The 20,599-nt window shown below is 50.6% G+C and overlaps 1 protein-coding gene across 5 annotated transcripts in view; it reads left to right on the top strand.

Annotated features, from left to right (window-relative positions):
• The window catches only part of EVC2 (EvC ciliary complex subunit 2), a 131,927-nt gene extending 113,053 nt beyond the window's left edge, over positions 1 to 18,874 (top strand). For 3 of the 5 annotated variants that reach the window (XM_086705475.1, XM_086705476.1, XM_086705474.1), the window contains 4 exons: positions 8,763 to 8,977; positions 10,431 to 10,518; positions 15,796 to 15,897; positions 18,057 to 18,874. In XM_086705475.1, the coding sequence (XP_086561601.1) occupies positions 8,763 to 8,977; positions 10,431 to 10,518; positions 15,796 to 15,897; positions 18,057 to 18,848 (1,197 nt within the window). In that variant the 3' untranslated portion in view covers positions 18,849 to 18,874. Of the gene's footprint in view, positions 1 to 8,762; positions 8,978 to 10,430; positions 10,519 to 12,984; positions 13,182 to 15,795; positions 15,898 to 18,056 lie in introns of all 5 variants that reach the window. The other 2 variants (XM_086705477.1, XM_086705478.1) reach the window with 2 other exon arrangements.
• Positions 18,875 to 20,599: the final 1,725 nt, after the last annotated feature.

Genomic DNA, 20,599 nt, shown 5'->3' with positions numbered 1-20,599 from the left:
AAAGGCTCTTGCTGCTGTGAGGAAGGAATCCAAAAATACTTTAGCCCTCCAGTTAGGAAATCTCTAAGCTGATACATTAAATTAAAGTGGTTTATATATACAATGGAATACTACATGGCAATGAGAAAGAATGAAATACGGCCTTTTGTAGCAACATGGATGGAACTGGAGAGTGTTATGCTAAGTGAAATAAGCCATACAGAGAAAGACAGATACCATACGTTTTCACTCTTATGTGGATCCTGAGAAACTTAACAGAAGACCATGGAGGAGGGGAAGGGGGATAAAAAAGAGAGGGAGGGAGCCAAACCATAAGAGACTCTTAAAAACAGAACAAACTGAGGGTTGGGGGGGGGGAGAGAGGGGAAAGTGGGTGCTGGGCATGGAGGAGGGCACCTGTTGGGAGGAGCCCTGGCTGTATGGAAACCAATTTGACAATAAATTTCATATAAAAAAAATAGAATAAAATAAAATGGTTGTAGGTTGAATGACGCCTCTGGTGCATGGCCAAAGCCACGGCACATCCTCGCCAGAGAAAAATAGCCTCAATCTGGGCAACTCGGGATTTTCACAGATAAATTTCAGCCAAATAAGTATTCTCAATTGAATTCCGGAGTCCCCAAACACGTAAGCGAGACAAGATGATGTATGTGTCGGAGAAACAAAACCCAACAGATTAAAATCCCTAAAGACGTCGGATGCTCGGATTAGCAGCCTAGACTATAAAATCACGATTTATGACATTGTCTTCAAAATCAAAGGTGCTACCAAAATGATTTTAAAGTTTCATTCACCTGGAGAGCAAAGCAAGTCTCCAGTTGCGTATATGTGATAGAAGACCCAAGATAATGAAAAGAAAACTTGATAGACCGTTGATGAGTCGTTCATGATAGTGAGGGGTTTCTGCACACCCCCCTCTTTATGTGGGCGATCAGACGAGACATAAGGAAAGATACCAATGAACTGAATAACCCATTCATCAGCCTGTATTTAATGTGCACCTACAGAATCTTACAGCTGGCAATTAACAAACACATCTTCTTCTGCAGCACACGTTGGAACAGTTAAGGAAACGACTATATAATATCATTTTGACCACCTTTTTGAAAAAAAAGACCAATTAGGTTTAAATCCACTTAAGAAAAGGTCATTACTCCAAGCCCATACTTTGGAAGTTTTAAAACTTACCTCTGAATAAGTCATTGGTCAAAGAAATCATAATGGAAACTTCTAAAACTGTAGAACAGAAAAATAATGTAATAATGTAAATAAAACAGATCAAAATTTGTGGGATTTGGCTAACGCAGCTTTTCAGCTCTAAGAGAAATGAATGCTCTAAACTTATACTAGAGAAGAAAAGCTCACAATTACAATCATATAAAAAGCTAGAGGGTAACAGTGACAAATTAATCTGTAGAAAGAAGGAAGGAAGGTTGCATTAATAAAATTTTAAAAACTGCCAAAATCCAACCAAACAAAACTATGATAGAAAAGATCAATAAAGAGAAGAGGTGAATTTTCTGGGGAAAAAAAAAAGTCTAATAAAATATACAAAGCTCTGACACAAGTGACCATTTAAAAAAGAGGTAAGGGATGAGTAAATAATATTGTATGTATGTATTTAATTTATTTTTAAATGTTTATTTATTTTTGAGAGAGAGAGAGAGAGAGAGAGAGAGAAAAACAGAGTGTAAGTGGGGAGGGTCAGAGAGAGGGAGACACAGAATCCAAAGCAGGCTCCAGACTCTGAGCTGTCAGCACAGAGCCCGATGCAGGGCTCGAACTCACAAACCACAGGATCATGACCTGAGCCGAAGTCGGGATGCTCAACCGCCTGAGCCACCCAGGCACCCCTGGGACAAGTAAGTAATAAAAAGCAACATAACTATAGATGAAGTAGAGTTTTTAAAAACAAAACTCTACCAACGATTTAATGTAGATAGACTTGCAAACTGAAATAAAATGGAAGAATTTCTAGAAAAATGTAAATCATCAAAATTGACTCAAGTACAAGTCGTCTATTTATAATCCTATTGCCATGAAAGAAATTGATTCAGTAATTAATAAGTCTTCTAAGACACACAAAAATACACCTACCCCGATAGTTTTATAGGTGAGCTCCAACAAATTTTTCCACCTCATCTACACAATATTCCTGATGTTAGAAAAATAGGGACTATTCCTCATTTTGTGAGGCTCAGACAACCTTTACACCGAAACCAGACATGGGTAGTATGAGAACAACGAACCCTTCACCCTTCCTTGCAAACTTGGATGTACAGTTTGTAAACAAAAATTAACATAGGCCAGCCAGCCATGAAATAATGAGTACAGCATGGCCAGGTTCAGTTTTTCCCAGGAATAGAAGGTCGGTGTAACCTTAAAATCTCCATTTACAAAGTTTGCCAGATTAGCAGATTAAAGGAGAAAAGAAAAAACTCGCACGATCATCTCAGCGTAACAGACAAAAACTTCTTGGCAAATTAGTGACAGGAGGGAATCTGCACAGGGTATTTACCCAAAATCCACAGCAAGTATGGCTGAGGGGTGATGGGCATGGCCCTGAATTATAGGTGAAGGATGCGAAGCCTTCGGAGGAGGGGCAGGTCAAGGTCTTCTATCGATTAGGGGCAGAGTAGATATGAAGAGCCTCTGGTGTTAGGTTCATATTGTGTCTGCTCCTTCTGGGTGCCCTGGGCAGCCCGTCAACTCAGCCCTGAGATGCTCGGTGGCTCTTTTTATTTGAGACCACCCTGATTTCTGTAGTCATTGGGTTGGATGTGACGCTTACATTTTCTGTTTATCTCACAGCCTTTGGGGGTAAGCATCAAAGCTTCCTTATTCTTGAACGTGTTTGCAAGAGTTGGGTATCCCGAATTGGAACCACGGGTCCTGAGTCAGATGATGTAATTATGAAGTTGGTGGTAAGGCAATGGATGTGATGCCAGCGTTTTCTCGATTTGCGTTTGGAGGGAAGACAAACCTGTTGTTTGGCTCCAGATATTAGACTTTCATTCCACAGTGGATCATTCTGTCAAAACCGCTTTCCCTAGTGAATGGGCTTCTAAGCTGTTAAACCCTCAGGGGACTTAAAAAAAAGCATGGCATGAAATGCTGTGAAAGAAATGAGTCCTAAGAAAAGTGTATCGTGTATCAGGTGCACCTCCTTGGATGGAAGATTTAGACTTATGTACGAGGCATAATTGAATCACAAGCGGTGCAACGGGCAAGTCTGCATAGGACGGACTTCCTCGGCACAGATCATGGGACCCCGGACTGACTGTACCCACCGAGTTCACACCGTAGCTTAAATTGCTGTGTTTCCCTTCTTCCAAGTCTGAAGCCGGTGTCTTCCTCTGTTCATGCTCTGGCTTACTGCCCTCTTGCCGTCAATCACCCAGTCTGCGGATTCTGCCTGAACTGTTTTCTTTCCCTCACTTCTGACGTCTGCCGCCCAGCTTCACTGCTGGCATGAATCTAGACATGAAAAAGAAAAATAACACTACTGGGAAGTCGCTCACATTAATCGAGCTCTCGTTAAGTCCAAAGCATCCTGTTAAGCGTTTGAACCTTCTGTCAATCCCACGATGCATTGTTTAAAAATGTTTCCTGGGGCACCTGGGTGGCTCAGTCGGTTAAGCATCGGACTTCGGCTCAGGTCATGATCTCAAGGTTCGTGGGTCCGAGCCCCGCGTCGGGCTCTGTGCTGACAGCAGACCTGAGCCAAAGTCGGACGCTCAACCCACTGAGCCACCCAGGTGTCCCAACCCCATGATGCTCTTATACCCATTCTACCCATTCTAGAGGCTCAGGAAGGTTACATCATTTCACCGAGCTCCAGCAGCTGGCAAGTAGGGCTTACCCCTTCTCCCGCAAAACCCGGCTCCTGTACACACATCAGTTTCCACACCACCCCCCCCACTCTGGTCCCCTCCACCCTGCAGCCAAGGAATCTCTGAAACATAAAACCGATCATTGACAGCCCCACCCCCAGCTCTGTATTTAAAAAACTCACCTCAGGGTGCCTGGGTGGCTCAGTCTGTTGAGCCTCTGACTCCTGGTTTTCAGCTCAGGTCATGGTCCCAGGGTTGTGGGATTGAGCTCCGAATCGGGCTCTATGCTGACAGTGTGGAGCCTGCTTGGGATTCTCTCTCACTCCGCCTCTCTCTGCCCTTCCGCTGCTCGTGCTCTCTCTCTCTTTCTCTCTCAAAATAAGTAAGTAAACAGTTATTAAATAAATAAATAAATAAATAAATAAATAAATAAATAAATGCCTCATTCCACCACTTGGGGACGGACCCCGCGTTTCAAACCTCTGGACTTTCTGTTGCTTCTGCACACTTGAGAGACATTCAGGCCTCCATTCCTCTGAATCACCTCTGTCTGGCTTCTTCACCCCTTTGCAAGCTCCTATCCATCTTCTGAGACAAGCCATATGTTGCCTCCTCTGTGAAGCCACCCGTGATTCCCTTGGGCAGAGTTGGTCTCTTTCAGCTTTGCACTCCCATGTCCTCCCTCCTGAGTCTCGGCGATAGCAGATGATGTCTGTTTCCTGTCACTATAACCGCACAGCTGTCTCCCACACTGGACTGCGAGTTCCCAGAGTCTGGGGGCCGTGTCTCATGCACTCCTGATCTCCGGTGCCCAACAAAAGGCCTGGACGTGTCTGTCAGTCTGTCTGTCTATCATCTCGTTGTCTATCCATCTCCCCATTCCTTCAGCAGATACCTGTGGAGTGGGTCCCAGAGAAACTGAGCTGAGGGGTACGGCCCAGAGTCAGAACAACGTGACATCACCCCTCAGCGTGGCGCCCAGGCAGCTCTGTGCCTTCAAGGAGATTTTCCTATACTCTCTGTGCGTCCGCCGCCTTATCTCTAATGGCGTGATAGCACCCTCCTACCTTGTACCGAATCGAGTCTGGCCATGTACGCGTCGGGTACGTGCTGCTGCCATTATTACTATTATGAATAATGAAGACAGTGACGCTGATGCTGACCATTATTCCTTCTACCAGCCAGGCCCTGTGCTCCCTGCCCTCAGCAATTCAACTTCAGTAAGGAGAGCAGGCATGAGGGAAGACCGCCCCAGAACCGAGCCTTGGATTCCATTTGTGCAAAGTGGCAGGTGGGCGGACGGGTGGCGGAAGGCGTTTGGGGGGACGGAGCGGCCTCTGGGAGAACTGGACAATGGCAGTTACAACCTTTAGGACACAGTCCATTCACGTTCTGTGGCCAGCCAGGGCTCACCCGGTCTTGGAAAACACGTGTGGCGCTCTCTGTGCTCTACTCATGCGGTGGAGAGACAGGCAGGTGCGGGTTCGAGCCTTTCTTCCCCAAATTTTGGCCGGGGCTGGCATCTCAGCGAGAGTCTGGTCCGGGACCAGGCTCCAGATGTGCTGACACAACAGACTGTCGGATACTCATTAACGCTGTTGGAAGCTCTGGGCTGGTTTCTCTTTCCATATGGGATGCCGCAACAAGGTGGATGGCCATAATTAGAAATTAAGAAATCCTCTAAGGATGCGCATTAGAGGACCCTCCTCGGAAGTGTCCAAAGTCTTCCATGGCCCTGGCAGGCAAAACCCAAGTGCTCACCACACTTTGCCTTTGGTTTACCTCTCTGGCCCTTTCTTCTTCTCTCTTAGTTCTTGAGTATTCCTGAGCTGGAAGTGGGGGGGGGGGTGCTTTGAGAACCTTTTGAAAATTAGATGCAAACTTTGGCTCCTCAGTAGGAAAGCAGACTCTTTGACACTTATTTTAGGAAGATGATGGACCACCATTGTCTCATGGAGCCCATCCGAGGCCCCTTAGGACTAAAGCCCAGCCTTACCCTCCAACCCCACTTAGAACACTGGCCTGTCTGCTGAGTAACGGATTCAAGGTGCCTGCCTTCTACGAGTCGTGGGACCTTCCAGTCTCCCCTGTGCCCCTTACCCACTGAGCTGTAGACAGTCTCTTGTAGCCAGATTATCCGACTCTGGTGGCCTAAGAATGCAGATTTCTTCTGTTCAGCCAATGAGAGGCAGATTAGCTGATGATTAAGGACACAAATTCTGGATTCCCCTGGCCTGGCCTCAAATTCTGTCTCTGCCACTTAATTACTGCATGAAACAGAAGCTTGCTTTAACTCGTCTGCCTTAATTTCCTTGTCCATAATGGGGAAAATAAGACTATGCATTACTTATGGCAGAAAAACAGACCCCCTATCAATGGAACAGAATAGAGAACTCAGAAATGGACCCACAAACGTATGGCCAGCCAATCTTTGACAAAGCAGGAAAGAATATCCAATGGAATAAAGACAGTCTCTTCAGCAAGTGGTGCTGGGAAAACTGGACAGCAACATGCAGAAGAATGAACCTGGACCACTTTCTTACACCAGACACAAAAATAAGCTCAAAATGGATGAAAGACCTCAATGTAAGACAGGAAGCCATCAAAATCCTCGAGGAGAAAGCAGGCAAAAGCCTCTTTGACCTCGGCTGCAGCAACTTCTTACTCGACACGTCTCCGGAGGCAAGGGAAACAAAAGCACAAATGAACTACTGGGACCTTATCAAAATAAAAAGCTCTGCACAGAGAAGGAAACAATCAGCAAAACTAAAAGGCAACCGACAGAATGGGTGAATATATTTGCAAATGGCATTAAGATAAAGGCTTAGTATCCAAAATCTATAAAGAACTTATCAAACTCAGCACCCAAAAAACAAATAGTCCAGTGAAGAAATGGACAAAAGACATGAATAGACACTTGTCCAAGGAAGACGTCCAGATGGCTGACACATGAAAAAATGCTCCACATCACTCATCATCAGGGAAGTACAGATCAAAACCACACTGAGATACCACCTCGCACTGTCAGAATGGCTAACATGAACAACTCAGGCAACAACCAATGTTGGCAAGGATGCGGAGAAAGAGGCTCTCTTTTGCACTGCTGGTGGGAATGCAAGCTGGTGCAGCCACTCTGGAAAACAGTACGGAGGTTCCTCAAAAAACTAAAAATACAGGGGCGCCTGGGTGGCGCAGTTGGTTAGGCGTCCGACTTCAGCTAGGTCACGATCTCGCGGTCCGTGAGTTTGAGCCCCGCGTCGGGCTCTGGGCTGATGGCTCGGAGCCTGGAGCCTGTTTCCGATTCTGTGTCTCCCTCTCTCTCTGCCCCTCCCCCGTTCATGCTCTGTCTCTCTCTGTCCCAAAAATAAATAAAAAAAAGTTGAAAAAAAAAACTAAAAATACAACTACCCTATGACCCAGCAATTACACTACTACGCATTTATGCACGGGATACAGGTGTGCTGTTTCAAAGGGGCACATGCACCCCCATGTTTATAGCAGCACTATCAACAATAGCCAAAGTATGGAAAGAGCCCAAATGTCCATCGATGGATGAATGGATAAAGAAAATGTGGAATATATATACAACAGAGTAGTACTCGGCAATCAAAAAGAATGGAATCTTGCCATTTGCAACTATGTGGATGGAACAAGAGGGTATTATGTTCAGTGAAATTAGCCAGAGAAAGACAAAAATCATATGACTTCACTCATATGAGGACTTTAAGAGACAAAACAGATGAACATAAGGGAAGGGAAACAAAAATAATATAAAAACAGGGAGGGGGACAAAACAGAAGAGACTCATAAACATGGAAAACAAACTGAGGGTTGCCCGAGGGGTTGTGGCTGGGGGGCTGGGCTAAATGGGTAAGGGGCATTAAGGAATCTACTCCTAAAATCATTGTCGCACCATATGCTAACTTGGACGTAAATTAAGCAATTAAAAAAGCCAAGAAGACTATGCATTCTATAGGGCCGTTACAGGACTCAGTGAGACCAATCTCTGGAAGCACTTAGCACGGCGCCCAGCACGCCATGGGTCCTGTTGGGGTGCTGTGCCCCCGTGCAGGCCTCGCCCCCGGGCGGACGGATGTGTGCTGATGCCCCACGTATGTCAGCGGCAGGTGCCAGCCGCCAGACACGGTGCTGAGCGCTGCAGTCAGGGAGGTGGGGACGTCGCCCTGCCCTCTGGGGTTCACACTGTACAGAAAGGTGCAGGGACTTCAGGCAGCTGCAGACACGGGGCAGCATCTTGGTCCCGATAACAACACACCATAGCCTGGGGGCTGAGGCAACAGACACTTTTCTCACGGTTCTGGAGGCTGGAAGTCCAAGATGAAGGTGCCAGCGGTCACCTGCTGCTTGGGGCTTTCTTCCTGGCCGGCAGACTCAGTGACTCCTCACGTGGCAGAGATTAGGGGCTCCGGTGTCTCCCTTCCACTTCTTAGGACACTAATCCCATCATGGGGCCCTACCTTAGACGACGTCTAAACCCAAATGCCTCCCCAAACCCCCACTCCCAAATACCATCCCATGGGGATTAAGGCTTCAACACATGAATTGTGAGAGGCTCCAGACACTCGGTCTGTGACGGGCACGTCGCACAGGGGAGGTGAGTGGGCGCCTTAGGAGAGGGGGAGTCTGTATCTTCCGAGGGACCTCAGGAGCCCTTCACTGAAGAAGTGCTCCTGAGCCAGGGCTTGAAAGGAGACCCAGAATTGGCCAGGCAAGCAGAGGAGGGCCCCACGGGTGTCAGGAACCACGTGCACAAAGGCCGGGAGGCATGAGGGGTCCCGTCGAAGTCGATTCGTGCCGTTTGCATGGCCGGACGGGCGCGGGAGGCCAGGTCACGCGGGTCCGGGAGGTCGGATATAACCCCGGGCCCACTTGCCTTGTGCTCACCGCCACCCCTCTGTGCGCACACAGGAGCTCCAGGAGCTGGGGAGGAAGCTGGAGGGCAGGCTGGCGAACCAGGAGGCCGCGCAGCTGCAGCGGGCACTGGCCAGTCAGCAGCAGTGGGCCGGTGACGGGCCCGGGCTTCTGAACGAGCCCGAGGACGCGGATTCCGATCGGCAGGTCTCTGCTGTCCTGCAGCAAGCCCTGGGCAAGGGCCGGAAGTTACTGGAACACCAGCAGCAGAGGTGAGCCCAGCGCCCTGTGGCGCCGTGTGGCGTCGGTCCCCTGTAGGCCTGGTTGGCACCCGGCCTCCCAGCTCCGCCGGACGCGGTCCCCGGGCTATCATGCTCCCGTGTCAGGCATCCTCCAGCGCTCAGACACCTGCTGCTAACTTAGCTCACTTGGTCCCTGACATCTTCTTATACTTGGTTTCATTGAAGTTTTTACTGAACATATGTTTTGAACTTTTTACTTTTAAATAATTATAGACTCACAAGAAGGGGGCAGAAATAGTGCGGGGAATCGCCGTGTGCCCTTCCCCCAGCCTCCCCCAGTGGCAGCATCGTTGGTAACCACAGCGGGTTATCCAAACACTGGCTCAATACAGCGAATGCAGGCCTGACTCCGATCTCACGGTAAACGTAACCGTTTGCATCCTGCTTTGGAACAGACAGAAGCCCGGTCTTTGTTAGGGCTGCACTTTGCATTCTTCTTCCCTAACAGACCATTGGCCTTTGCCAAGAACTCTCGGGAAACGTAACTTTTTAACAGCCTCATCATTTTCCACCATGAGTAGAATGTTGATGTGGAAAAGACAGGGTGCAAACTATAGACATAGTGTGATTCCCTTTATGAAAACGCACAGGGTAGAAATTAATTAGAAGGAAACAGACCAAATTGTAACGGACGTGACCCCTGGGTGGCGAGATTCTGGGTTATTTTAATTTATCCGACTTTGCTTGCCTATACACACAACAGCAAAGTGCAGTTCTCGTGTGGAAGTCAGAAAGCCTGAGAGGGACTCTCGTGTGAAAAGGTGGCACCAGCTTCTGTGGCCAGAGCCAGGACCAGGCTAGGAACACGGTTCTGGGTCCATGGCCACACAGGGAATGTGGTGGGCTAGGACCCCAGATCTGGGTCTTTCTTGAGCGTGACAGCTAATCTTAAGACTTTTCCAAGTAGGACCACAGATGGCCCAGCAGAGCCACAGAAAAGTCTCCCACAAAACTTCTCCCCTTGAGGAGCCCTCTGTCCTGGTGGGCCTCCATAACATGTTATTTGCAAAGTGTTCTAGGCAAGAAGAGGTTTAGCCTCTTGTGGCCATCTATTTTAATAGATATTTATAAATATATAATGTAGATCAGATTCATGATTTTTTAAATGTTTATTTATTTTTGAGAGGGAGAGAGAGAGAGAGAGAGAGAGAATGAGAGAGAGAGAATGCAAGTGGGGGAGGGGCAGAGAGAGACGCAGACACAGAATCCAAAGCAGGCTCCAGGCTCTGAGCTGTCAGCACAGAGCCCGATGTGGGGCTCAAACCCACGAACTGTGAGATCATGACCTGAACTGAAGTCGGACGCTCAACCGACTGAGCCACACAGGCCCCCCTTGTGATCGTTATTTAAATAACTAGATGATCTTCTCCGAGGGTCACATTTTAACTAAAGTGGACTCATGTAGATTTTGTCTGCACTCTAGCTGGAGGGAGGAGCGAGACCACAGCGTCATGCTCGAAGATTTGCTGGAAAATATGGAGTTTGACACCTTCACGACCCTGTACAGCCAGGTGAGCACCCATTAGCCATGTTCTGGGCCAGCCCTTGTCAGCGCATCATGTCACCTGTTCCTCCGAGTGCTCGTGTCCTCACCTGTAGCACGGGTGGGGGGGGGGCGGTGGTGACAGTGGAGCCCAGGGAACTGCTTGAATGGATTTATGACAGGTGCCTGGCCCAGGGCCAGCAGGCCGAGGACGTCCCATCGGGCACAGTGGCAGCAGCGGTGACAGTAGTCGCGACCTCCCTGGTCAGGTGCTTTTCCGAGAATGAAAGGGCTCCCAGACATTCTGTTCTCCTCTTCTCGGTCTGGCACAAGTGTGACCTGCACAGAGCGGGCGCCACCAGGAGCAGAGCTGGCCATGAAATCAGGTTTTACTCTCCTTAAATGCTCTAGCCTTCCCATTTCATGCTGCTTCACATTCCCTTTAAAGCAAGACGCGACCTCGTTGCTTCGCGAATAAACTGGGAAGGGGATGCCGCCTGAGACACGAAGGGCTCCAACCCAGCGAGGCGGGAGGCTTCCTTGTGCTGTGGGAGGGGCCGGGACCCTACCTACATTCCTCACCGAACTCCTTACCCCCTCGCGGCTCCAGCGTGACCACAGCCATTTGTATACAAAGTGGATTTTTTTCTTCATCACATAAGGCATGACTTAGAGTCCACTTAACTTCAAAGACCCTGACATCCTCTGAAGAGGTTTTGTTCCTGAATAAATATTCACTGTGCACCTAATAAGCACCAGGGACTATCCTGGACACTGGGATTTCGGCAGTCAACACAAAGATCAAGTCCATTGCTCTCAGGAGCTGGAAAGTAAATCAAGGCGTATAAATGAAAGGTGTACGAGGGGCGCCTGGGTGGCTCAGCCGGTTAAGCGTCCGACTGCAGCTCAGGTTAGATCTCACGGCTCGTGAGCTCGAGCCCCGCCGTGCTGACAACTCAGAGCCTGGAGCCTGCTTCAGATTCAGAGTCTCCCTCTCTCTCTGCCCCTCCCCTGCTGGCTCACTCTCTAATACACAACAGAAATCCATGCAGGAAGGAGGGAAAGGGTCCTGGTAAGAGGGAGGCAGGAACAGTCACGGTGAGAAGAGAGGGCTGGGTGACAGTGACGGAAGCAGAGGTTGGAGGGACACACTGTGAAGATGCCGGAAAGGCTGTAAGCCAAGGCGGGCGGGTGGCAGCTAGAACCTGGAAGAGGCAGGAAGACGTGTGGCCCCCCTAGAGCCTGAGCAGGGGCCCTGTTGACATCCTGACTGTAGCCCAGTGGAAGTGACCTCAGACTTTCGTCCCCCAGACTGCAGCGTTGTTTGGAGCTGCTGTTTGCGTCTCCCCAGTGTGGGACGGTTGGTTCTACACGCGCCGGCTCATTTTGTGCTCACAGAATCCTCTGCCATAAGGGTTCCTGTCACCCCACTTCACAAATAAGGACTCCGAGGACAGAGAGAAATAAAGGCATTGCTCCAGGACACACATAGTCCTGTCTGTGCAGTGGGGCTGGAAGCCAGCTCGGGTTTGCCAGAATGCAGAACCCATACTCTGTCTCTTTTAACCTTTTATTTTGACACAATTTTAGGGGCGCTTGGGTGGCTCAGTTGGCTAAGCATCTGCCTTTTGAGTTTGGCTCCGATCATGATCTTGCGGTTCATGAGATCGAGCCCCAAGTCGGGCTCTGTGCTGACAGCACAGAGCCTGCTTGGGATTCTCTCTCTCCATCTCTCTTGGCTTCTCTCTCTCTCTCTCTCTCTCTCAGAATAAATAGATAAGCTTTAGAAAAAAGATATGAAACAATTTTAGATTGGTAGGAAATTGCCAAGATAGTATAGAGAGCTCCAGTACCCCCCCCGCCACGTTTCACTGGTTTCCCCCCATGGCTGCATCTTACAAAACTCATATAATATCAAACCAGGAGACTGACATCAATTACAAAGTGTCCAGTTCTGTGTCATTTTATCCCATGTAGATCCATGTAGCCGGCACCACAATCAAGATACAGAACTATTCCCTTGGCAGAAAGACCTGCCTTTGTCCCTCCCACTCCCCCCCCCCCCCCCCGCCCATCCCCAACCCCCAGCGACCACTGAGCGCTTCTCCATCTCTGCGTTTTGTCGGTTCTGGAAAGAAAGATGCACGACAGGATATGACTCGTGGAGATTGGCTCTTCTCACGCAGCATCCATCCAGGGGTGGGCCATGGCATAATTGGGGACCATTCCCACTTGGCCCCACTACAGGCCAGAGCTGTGGCCGCGGAGCAGGCGTTGAGAGCATCTGGGAAGATAGATGGAGGTTTTGGACGTGTCCTGATGACCGAATAGATTCTTCTTGACAGCTCTGTGAATTTGGGAATGTGTTTTCAAGACTGAGCTGCTAAAATATTTATCTCCCTGGGACAAAAAGTCCTAAGACCGTCATCCGTTAGCACGTGTTGTTCGTCAAGGTCGGCGCGGTGAGGTGCAAGCTTCCTGTTAACCCTTCTAGGAGCTGAGACTGGCGTCGTACCTGTCCAGGCTGGCGATGGTGCCGGGGGGCACGCTGCGCCGGCTCCTGAGTGTGGCTCTGCCAACGGCCTCGCCGGCCGAGCTGCTGGCCGCGCTGGACTCGGGCAGCCAGAAGCATCCGGACCACTCGGCGGAGAATGATGGTGGTGGGGAGCAGGCCGACCTGGGCAGGAAGGGGTGAGTGCGGTATCCAGGCTGCTTTTGGAAAACGGGGTGAGATGCCACGAAGGCAACAAATGGAGGGAGGAAGCAGGCCCGGGACACGCACACACCTTCCCGGTCCGCACTTCATCGCTCACAGAGCAAAGGACACCCAGACCAGGGGCCGCGAATCCTTTTGAAGTCATGGTAGGCCTAAGTATTTCGTCCAGACTTTTATTTCCATCGCCAATTTATTTTCCAAGTAGAATCTTAAGGTGTTTCCCCAGCCGTAAATGCCACACACACACACACACACACACACACACACACACACACACACATTAAAGTGTAAAAATAAATGCATCAAAGGAAAAAGAAGGAAAAGAAATACCCATGGTTCTAATACCTGGAGAAAAGGGCCATTAGCATTTTCTTGCAGTTTCCTTGCAGGGTTTTAGGAGTGCGTTTGGTGTGCGCACGGGTGTGTGTGCTAGTGTGTAGAGACATGTCGGAGTACGTCTGAGTGTGCAGCAACCCCAGTATGTGGCACCTACGTCCCTCTTCGCAGCCGAATGGCACAGTCAGGGGGGCCTACTGCCTTCTCTCTTGGCCGCGTGCAGACGTCCTTCTGTACAATCGTGATCCCTTAGGCTATGATCTCTGCTGTTTATTAGTTTAAAATTCGTACTTTCCACAGTTCTTGAAACACCTTCGTAGGAGGTTTGGTTTGGACTCCTGTTTTGCTCAATTATGGACAATGCCGCATAGACGCTTCCCTTCAGGCGCAGGTGCCAGGTGTGAATCTGGGCATCACGGGCTCTTTAGAAGGCAAGGCAGGAAGCAGGGCTGTGGAGCGAGGGGGTGTGGGGAGCAGCCGGCGGTGCCGCCGAAGAACAGAGTTTGAGGGGGACGAGGTAGCAAGAAAAGCCGCGGCCGCACCCGGAAAGAGTGTTGGACGCCGGGCAGTGAAGCCAGCCTCCTCTGCCAGGACCCCCGAGTCCGCCGAAGTGCTCACCCACGTGTATGTACATTATTTTCCTGAAGAAGGGGGCAGTGTCTTTTTCTCCATCTCAACCAAAAAAAGGAAGGAGCACCGCCAAGGGCGAAGAGTAGGGCTGGGTGAGAGGCAGGGTGGGACTGTGGGGACAGGAGCTGTGGGGTAGGGGTGTGAGTCCACGGGGGGCCAGATGAGTCCCTCAGGGCAGCGGGGCCCAACAGTTAGGGGCTAGGTGTGGGCGTGGTCAGGGCAGGTGTGGGTGTGGGCGTGGTCAGGCCTGAGTGGGTGTGGTCAGGGCTGAGTGGGTGAAGGCGGTGCTGAGTGTGGGTGTGGTCAGGGCTGTGTGTGGGCGTGGTCAGAGAGCTGCACTGCGCAGGGTGGTTTCTCTCAGTGCACAGAGAGGGAGGGACATGCAGATGGCAGGTATTGGAGGTGACCCTGAACCTGAATGTGGCCACCCTACTGGGCTGCACCTTCAGCCAGTTCAGTTTGGGAGGCTGGTGAACAGCGATTGCTGATAGACAAGGCAAGAGAACCCAGAGCGGCCATCACCATGAGTGTGGAACAAGAGCATGCCATTTCTTTGTCTGGCCTCGTGGCCAACTGGACTCAGTTCTGGAGCTCTAGGCCACTTGTCACTGTCTCTGAGGTCAAGGGAGTCCCGAGCACCTAGTACTTGGTCACAAGTTCAGGGTCTTGGGTTTCAAGCAACCAAATCTGATGGACTCATCTCAGCAAGAAGGCATGTGGCAGGGGAACCTGTGAGAATCCAGGTAGGGCCGAATCCCCAGGTCCCGGGATGGGCAGGACCAGGAGAGTACGAAAGACCTGCTCTCTGGGGTGCTGCCCTCAGAGGACCATTTTCTCTGCCCAGAAGTTCGCTCCCGGGAGAGCGAGTCTGACACATGGGAGAGGGTCTGTCTCCACCCCCAGCCAGGCAGTGTGCACCAGCAGAAGCAGAGTAAGAGCCTGGCCAGAGCGGAGCACGGACAGGACTCTCAGCTCCACAGTGTTCTTTAGTGAACTGACCTGAGCCCAAGGCCCTCCAGCATCTCCCTCCTGTCCCTCTCCTGTGTGACACTGCAATGTCCTTTCTACAGCAGAGAATCACAGTCCTCTGCTGGACACTAGTGCTCCCTGGGCAGCCCTCCTTCCAAGCTTCCACCGGGCCATTGCAGCTCTCTTAATATATTCGTAAAACACTACTGAGCCCCTAGCATGTCCGCTGTTGTAGCACTAGTAGCCGTGGGAGAGTAAGGAAGACAGAGTCGTTCCGCATGGAGCGTGCCCTCCAGGGATGGGCAGTCCATACGCATACCTCCATGAACGCTCTGTGTGCTCCCTCCGTGGGGACGCCAGACTCCTCTCAAGTGTCTCCACCTCTCGGCAGCCTTCTCTTGCCTGACTGATGTCGCCCATTGCCCGGCTCTGACCCCCGGACCGGGAACCTCCTGGGGACAGAGATTGTGTCTTGCCCAGAGAAGGTGCTCAATCAGCGTGCCTTGAGAGGGAGACAGAGCCGTGAAAATGAGTTCTTCCTGCCCGCTCAAGGTCACGTTGAGGGATGGCGTGCCATCGTGCTTTTGGGGATCGTGGGTCACTGGAGGAGCCTATTTTTCTAGATAACGTAAGACATTCCTTTCTTGCCTTCAGGAAGCACCAGGGCTGGTGGCAAGCCCTGGAAAGCAGACTACGGGGAGAACTGATAAGCAGAGGATTGGAAAAGATGCTCTGGGCCCGCGAGAGGAAGGAGAGGTAACACTGGGCACCTGCTCCGGTGGGCTGGGCAGCGGGTCCGCCCGGCTGCGCCTGTGAGCAGGACGGGAGGCCAGGGGCACCCGAGTAACCCGGGGGAGGGTGACTCCAAGCTACCCACATTCCTTCCCTAAAGACTACAATTTTTACTCAATGGGCTTAGTTAAGGAGCTGAAGATAAGCCTCTAGCTGTCAGAGAATGTTCTCTTATCACTTATTAGCACTTTAACGACGGTAGTTATGTTAACTAGTGACTCAGTGGCCATGGGATTTGGGACCATCTGGCTAACCCCTAGGCTTCCAGGCCGGTGATTTTTCCAGAGCATCAAGCACCTTTCTCTTTTAGCTGTGGTTTCCTCACACCTGGATGTCAGAGGAAAGTTGGGGGCAGGATGGTTTTAGATTGCTCCCACCAATTGAACAAGTACATCCCGTGTTTCTTCCTAGAAAAGCTTTAGAGAAAGAGTGAGGTCAGGTGGATTCATAACAGGGTAGAAAGTGACGATATCCAGTGTGTGCTCTGGAAACGGTCGATGTCCAAGGGAAGTGTGTACCCTGAGTCCTGTCCCTTCCGTAATTTCTTGACTGAGGTAAAGGGGCCGACGCCAAGCTTCCAGAACTGTCCATGATAAAAATCCTGGAGAAATTGTTGATAGTCTGGATGTCAGAATTTAGTCCCATAGAACTTAGATCAGGGTTTTGAGCTCAAGCCAAGAAAATCAAATGCAAGCTGGGTAAACATGAAGTGCCCCACGAAGGAGCAAATCGGTTCCTCCAGATAAGGACGGGAAGTGAAGGCACGCCCAGGCTGCACTGATGTAAGTGGGGTGAGTACAGATCAGGGGGAATACTTCCCCCCCCCTGCCCCAGCTCATTCCGCCAGCCTTTGCCCTGCCCAGAGGCACTGGGGTGCCATGGCAGGAGGAGGACAGACTGGATCACACAGAGCTGGGTGGAATCCTTGCTCAGATTCATACCAGCTGCAAAGGCAGGAGGCAAGGGAGCCTCATCTGTCACATCTGTCCCAGAAGGGCCGGCAAGCCTGTCAGTGACTTCCAGGAGGTGACCCCCTGGGATGTGGCCTCGTCATGCACTGTGTGGGCACGGAGAGAACCCTGTGGCCTTTAGGTGGTAGTTCTGGCCGTTGTCAAGACTATCCAGGGATCTAGGGGCTGGACCGCTCATGGACAGGATTCCAGCAATCCTGTTATGGGACATTCCCCCCAAAAGTGTAACTCCTGTTTCAGACACAGTCTGCCTGACTGCTGACTCTTGTTTCGCAGTCAGATCTCATCAGCTTGCTTTTGGTATGAGGCTCACGGGCCATGATGCCCTGGTAAATGTTGAATAATTGACTGGTGGGGAGACAGCCAGGGTGGGGTTCTGCTTTGTGCCATTTACCAGTTTCCGTGCTATCCCTACTCTGACCAGGGCTGATGTCAAGCTAGTGACATGATAACAGCGGGCTCACAAAACTCCTGCAAAGTTCAGTCATGAGTCAGGAAGAGTCGTCTGTAAGTCATGCCACTTGCCGCGGGCTTCGGCTAATTTCAGGGGCAGTCTCGTGATCACAGGGAGAAAGTCTTCCATTCAAATGACACCTGATCGGGGTGCACTCAGTCCGTTAAGCGTCTGACTTCAGCTGAGGTCATGATCTCATGGTTTGAGCCCCGTGTCGGGCCCTGTGCTGACAGTTCAGAGCCTGGAGCCTGCTTCGGATTCTGTGTCTCCCTCTCCCTCTGCCCCTCCCCTGCTCTCTCTCTCTATCTCTTTCAAAAATAAACATTAAAAAAAATTTTTTAAATGACCCCTGATTGGGGGTGCCTGGGTGGCTCAGTCGGTTAAGTTACCGACCCTTGATTTGATCTTGGCTCAGGTCATGATCTCACGGTTCGTGCATCAGGCCCTGCACTGGCAGCATGGAGCCTGCTTGGGATTGTGTCTCTCCCTCTCTCTCTCTTCCCCTCCCTACCCCACTTGTGCATGTGTGTGTGTGTGTCTCTCTCTCAAATACATAAATAAAACTTTTTAAATTACTTACTTAATTAAATGACATCTGATTGAGGACCTAAGGATCCAAGGCGGGGAGAGCTCCATCAGGACACTCAGGAGGGCCACTTGCCAAAAACAACACATCTGACCATCTGTTCTTTCTCTAGCATATTGCGGAAGCCATGTCCCCCTCTCAGAGAGAGGGCGGCATTGCCTGGAAAAGGAAGCTGGCCACACCTGTCCCTGGAGTCCGTCGGAGAAGTGGCCGCTGTGCCCATCGTAGGGGCAGAAGCCATCGATTTGTTGAACACAGGCGAGAAGCTCTTCATATTCAGAAATCCAAAGGAGCCAGAGATCTCACTACATTTTCCTCCCAGGAGAAAGAAGAAGAACTTTCTGAATGCCAAAAAGGCCACTTGGGCCTTGGGCCTGGACTAATCCAAAGGGGAGCTCTCTGGAGTCTGAAGACAGATTTTTTTTCCCCTGCGCACCTGTGTGTGTGTGTGTGTGTGTATGTGTGTGTGTGTGTGTGTATGTGTGTGTGTATGTGTGTGTGTGTGTGTGTGTGTGTGTGTGTGTACATTCCCACGTCCACACACATTTGTAGCATACGACTCATAGATAGAAACTGCACGTGCATAAGACACCAACACCCCCAACATCCACGACTTTCAAGGACTCAGTTCAAGCTGGTCTCCCGAATTTCCAGAAGGTTCTCTGTCCTTAGCATCACAAGGGACGTGACGAGACACAGGACCAGCCTTGAGCACTGTGGCGCTACCCCTCTGAGGGTGTGGAGGAGACCCCAGCCCCCAGGTTGTACCCCGGCACCGCCTGGCTGCTCATGGGCTGTGTGTCCAAGGCGGCTCTCTGTTCTTGCATTTTGTATTTGTTACATATTCTGTTTTTATCAAGGGAACATTCGAAAATACATTACACAGAACCCTTCTCGAAAATAAATTATACAACGCTCTTCTCGGTGGAACTTGGTTTTGCTCTGTGTAGGAACCCTTTGTTTTAATTACCTCTTGGGTCTTGGCTGGACGTCGTGAACAGCAGAGATTTGCCCTCTATCGTGCCAGCGGCCGGAAAACATGCCAGCCCTGGGGTAGACGATCTCCAACTCGAATCAGTTATTTCCGCCTTTTGCAAATGAGGAAATCCAAAGGCTGAAGAGGGTGAGGTGATGTGTGCAGGCTCACAAAGTCAGTAAGTAGCAGAATCGGGGTTCCTACGCTTTATGGCCCCAAATCCTCGCCCTTGCCCCGCACTCGCTCAGTGGGCACACTGCCCACGGGTCCTGGTCTTTCACAGAATCTTTGATCTGCTCTCACCCCTCCTACCGTCACACGTGGTCAAGCCGATGATGTCTGGTTGCAGTGGGACTGGCTCACCCCTTGAGCTTTCCCGAGGGTAGGAAGTGATTGAGAAGGGATCCTGTCACCAGCAAGGGGAGGACAAGGGCTCCTGATGAAGCATTTGCTGCGTGAGCGTCGCTGCTGCTTCCAGCTACCTCAGCCCACTTCTAGTCCTCACTAGCGCCCCAACAAGGTGGGCATCACTACTCCCCGGTCACAACCAAGGAAGCTGAGACTCAGAGAGTTTAATCACACCACTACAGGGGAAGGGTCTGGTTTGGCAACCAGATCTCCCAACGTCCAAACCCTTATCTGCCACGAGACATTTTGTGGGTTGGCCACCAGAAAGCCAAGTCTTTGCACTTTCCCACCAGCAGGCATGTCACGTGGTGAACCTTTGCTGGGGGTCGTACCTCCATCACGAGCTGCCACGTGGCCATGTCGCTGCATTCGTGGAGATGCCCGAGCAAGCAGTTCAGATGTAGGAGAGGAGAGTTGATGGGGCCACCTTTCCCATCAGAAGGCCCGGTGAGCAGAGAAAGGACAGAGAACAGTGATTTTCGTGCAGAGGGTAGTGGAGTGGAAAACGCACGATCTTCGGTGTAAGATGGCTGGAGTCCATCCCGCCCTGCCACTTGGGAGCTGTGTGTCCCTGGGTAAGTCACCTGACCTTTCAGAGCCGTATGTTCCACACCAACAAAATGGTGACGCAAATCCCTTTGAGGATTAGATGAACCGGATCCATAAAGCGCTTGATTGTGGCGTGGGCCTGCCACGCGAGTGTCCTCCTCTACCCCTTGAAGGTGACCCATCTGACTTTCTAATAGTTTCCGGCATCTATAGTACTCTCCCAGGTGTGTGCATGGTTGAAAGTAGATTGCACACGAGGATCTCAAACAGAGCTCAAAATTATGGGCTGAAGATTGATTGAAGAGGCTATCGGCAACAACGGGACGAGCCCAAGCTGTTTAAAATAAAGCATTTCCACCTAAGAATAACTCCCTGTTGTAACCCGACAGAGGAAGACTAATTACTCGATGTACTTTCTCTAAACCTACTGCGTGACAAACGTGAAGACAGGCTAGGGGAAGCCTGTGCTTCTGTGATCAGGTAAATCAGATTCAAACCCTGGCTGGGCAACTTCTGAGCAAGTCACTTTACCGCTCTGAAGCTCAGCCTCTTCGTCTGTAAAGCAGGGGTCCTAATACCTACCTTAGAGTAAAGATGCCGTAAAGAGTGCGCATAGTGGCTCTTAGGTCTATCGCGTCCAATACCCTGTTGGCACACGATACATGTAGCTTCTTTGTTTTATTATATTTTTACCTGCTCACAAAATTGAGCTTTGTGGCTCC

Source organism: Puma concolor, chromosome B1 (genome assembly GCF_028749965.1).
Source record: "Puma concolor isolate L17-30 chromosome B1, mPumCon1.1.hap2, whole genome shotgun sequence".
Lineage (NCBI taxonomy): Eukaryota > Metazoa > Chordata > Mammalia > Carnivora > Felidae > Puma > Puma concolor.
Note: the sequence above shows the minus strand (reverse complement) of the source record. Positions and strands in the feature narration are given on the sequence as shown.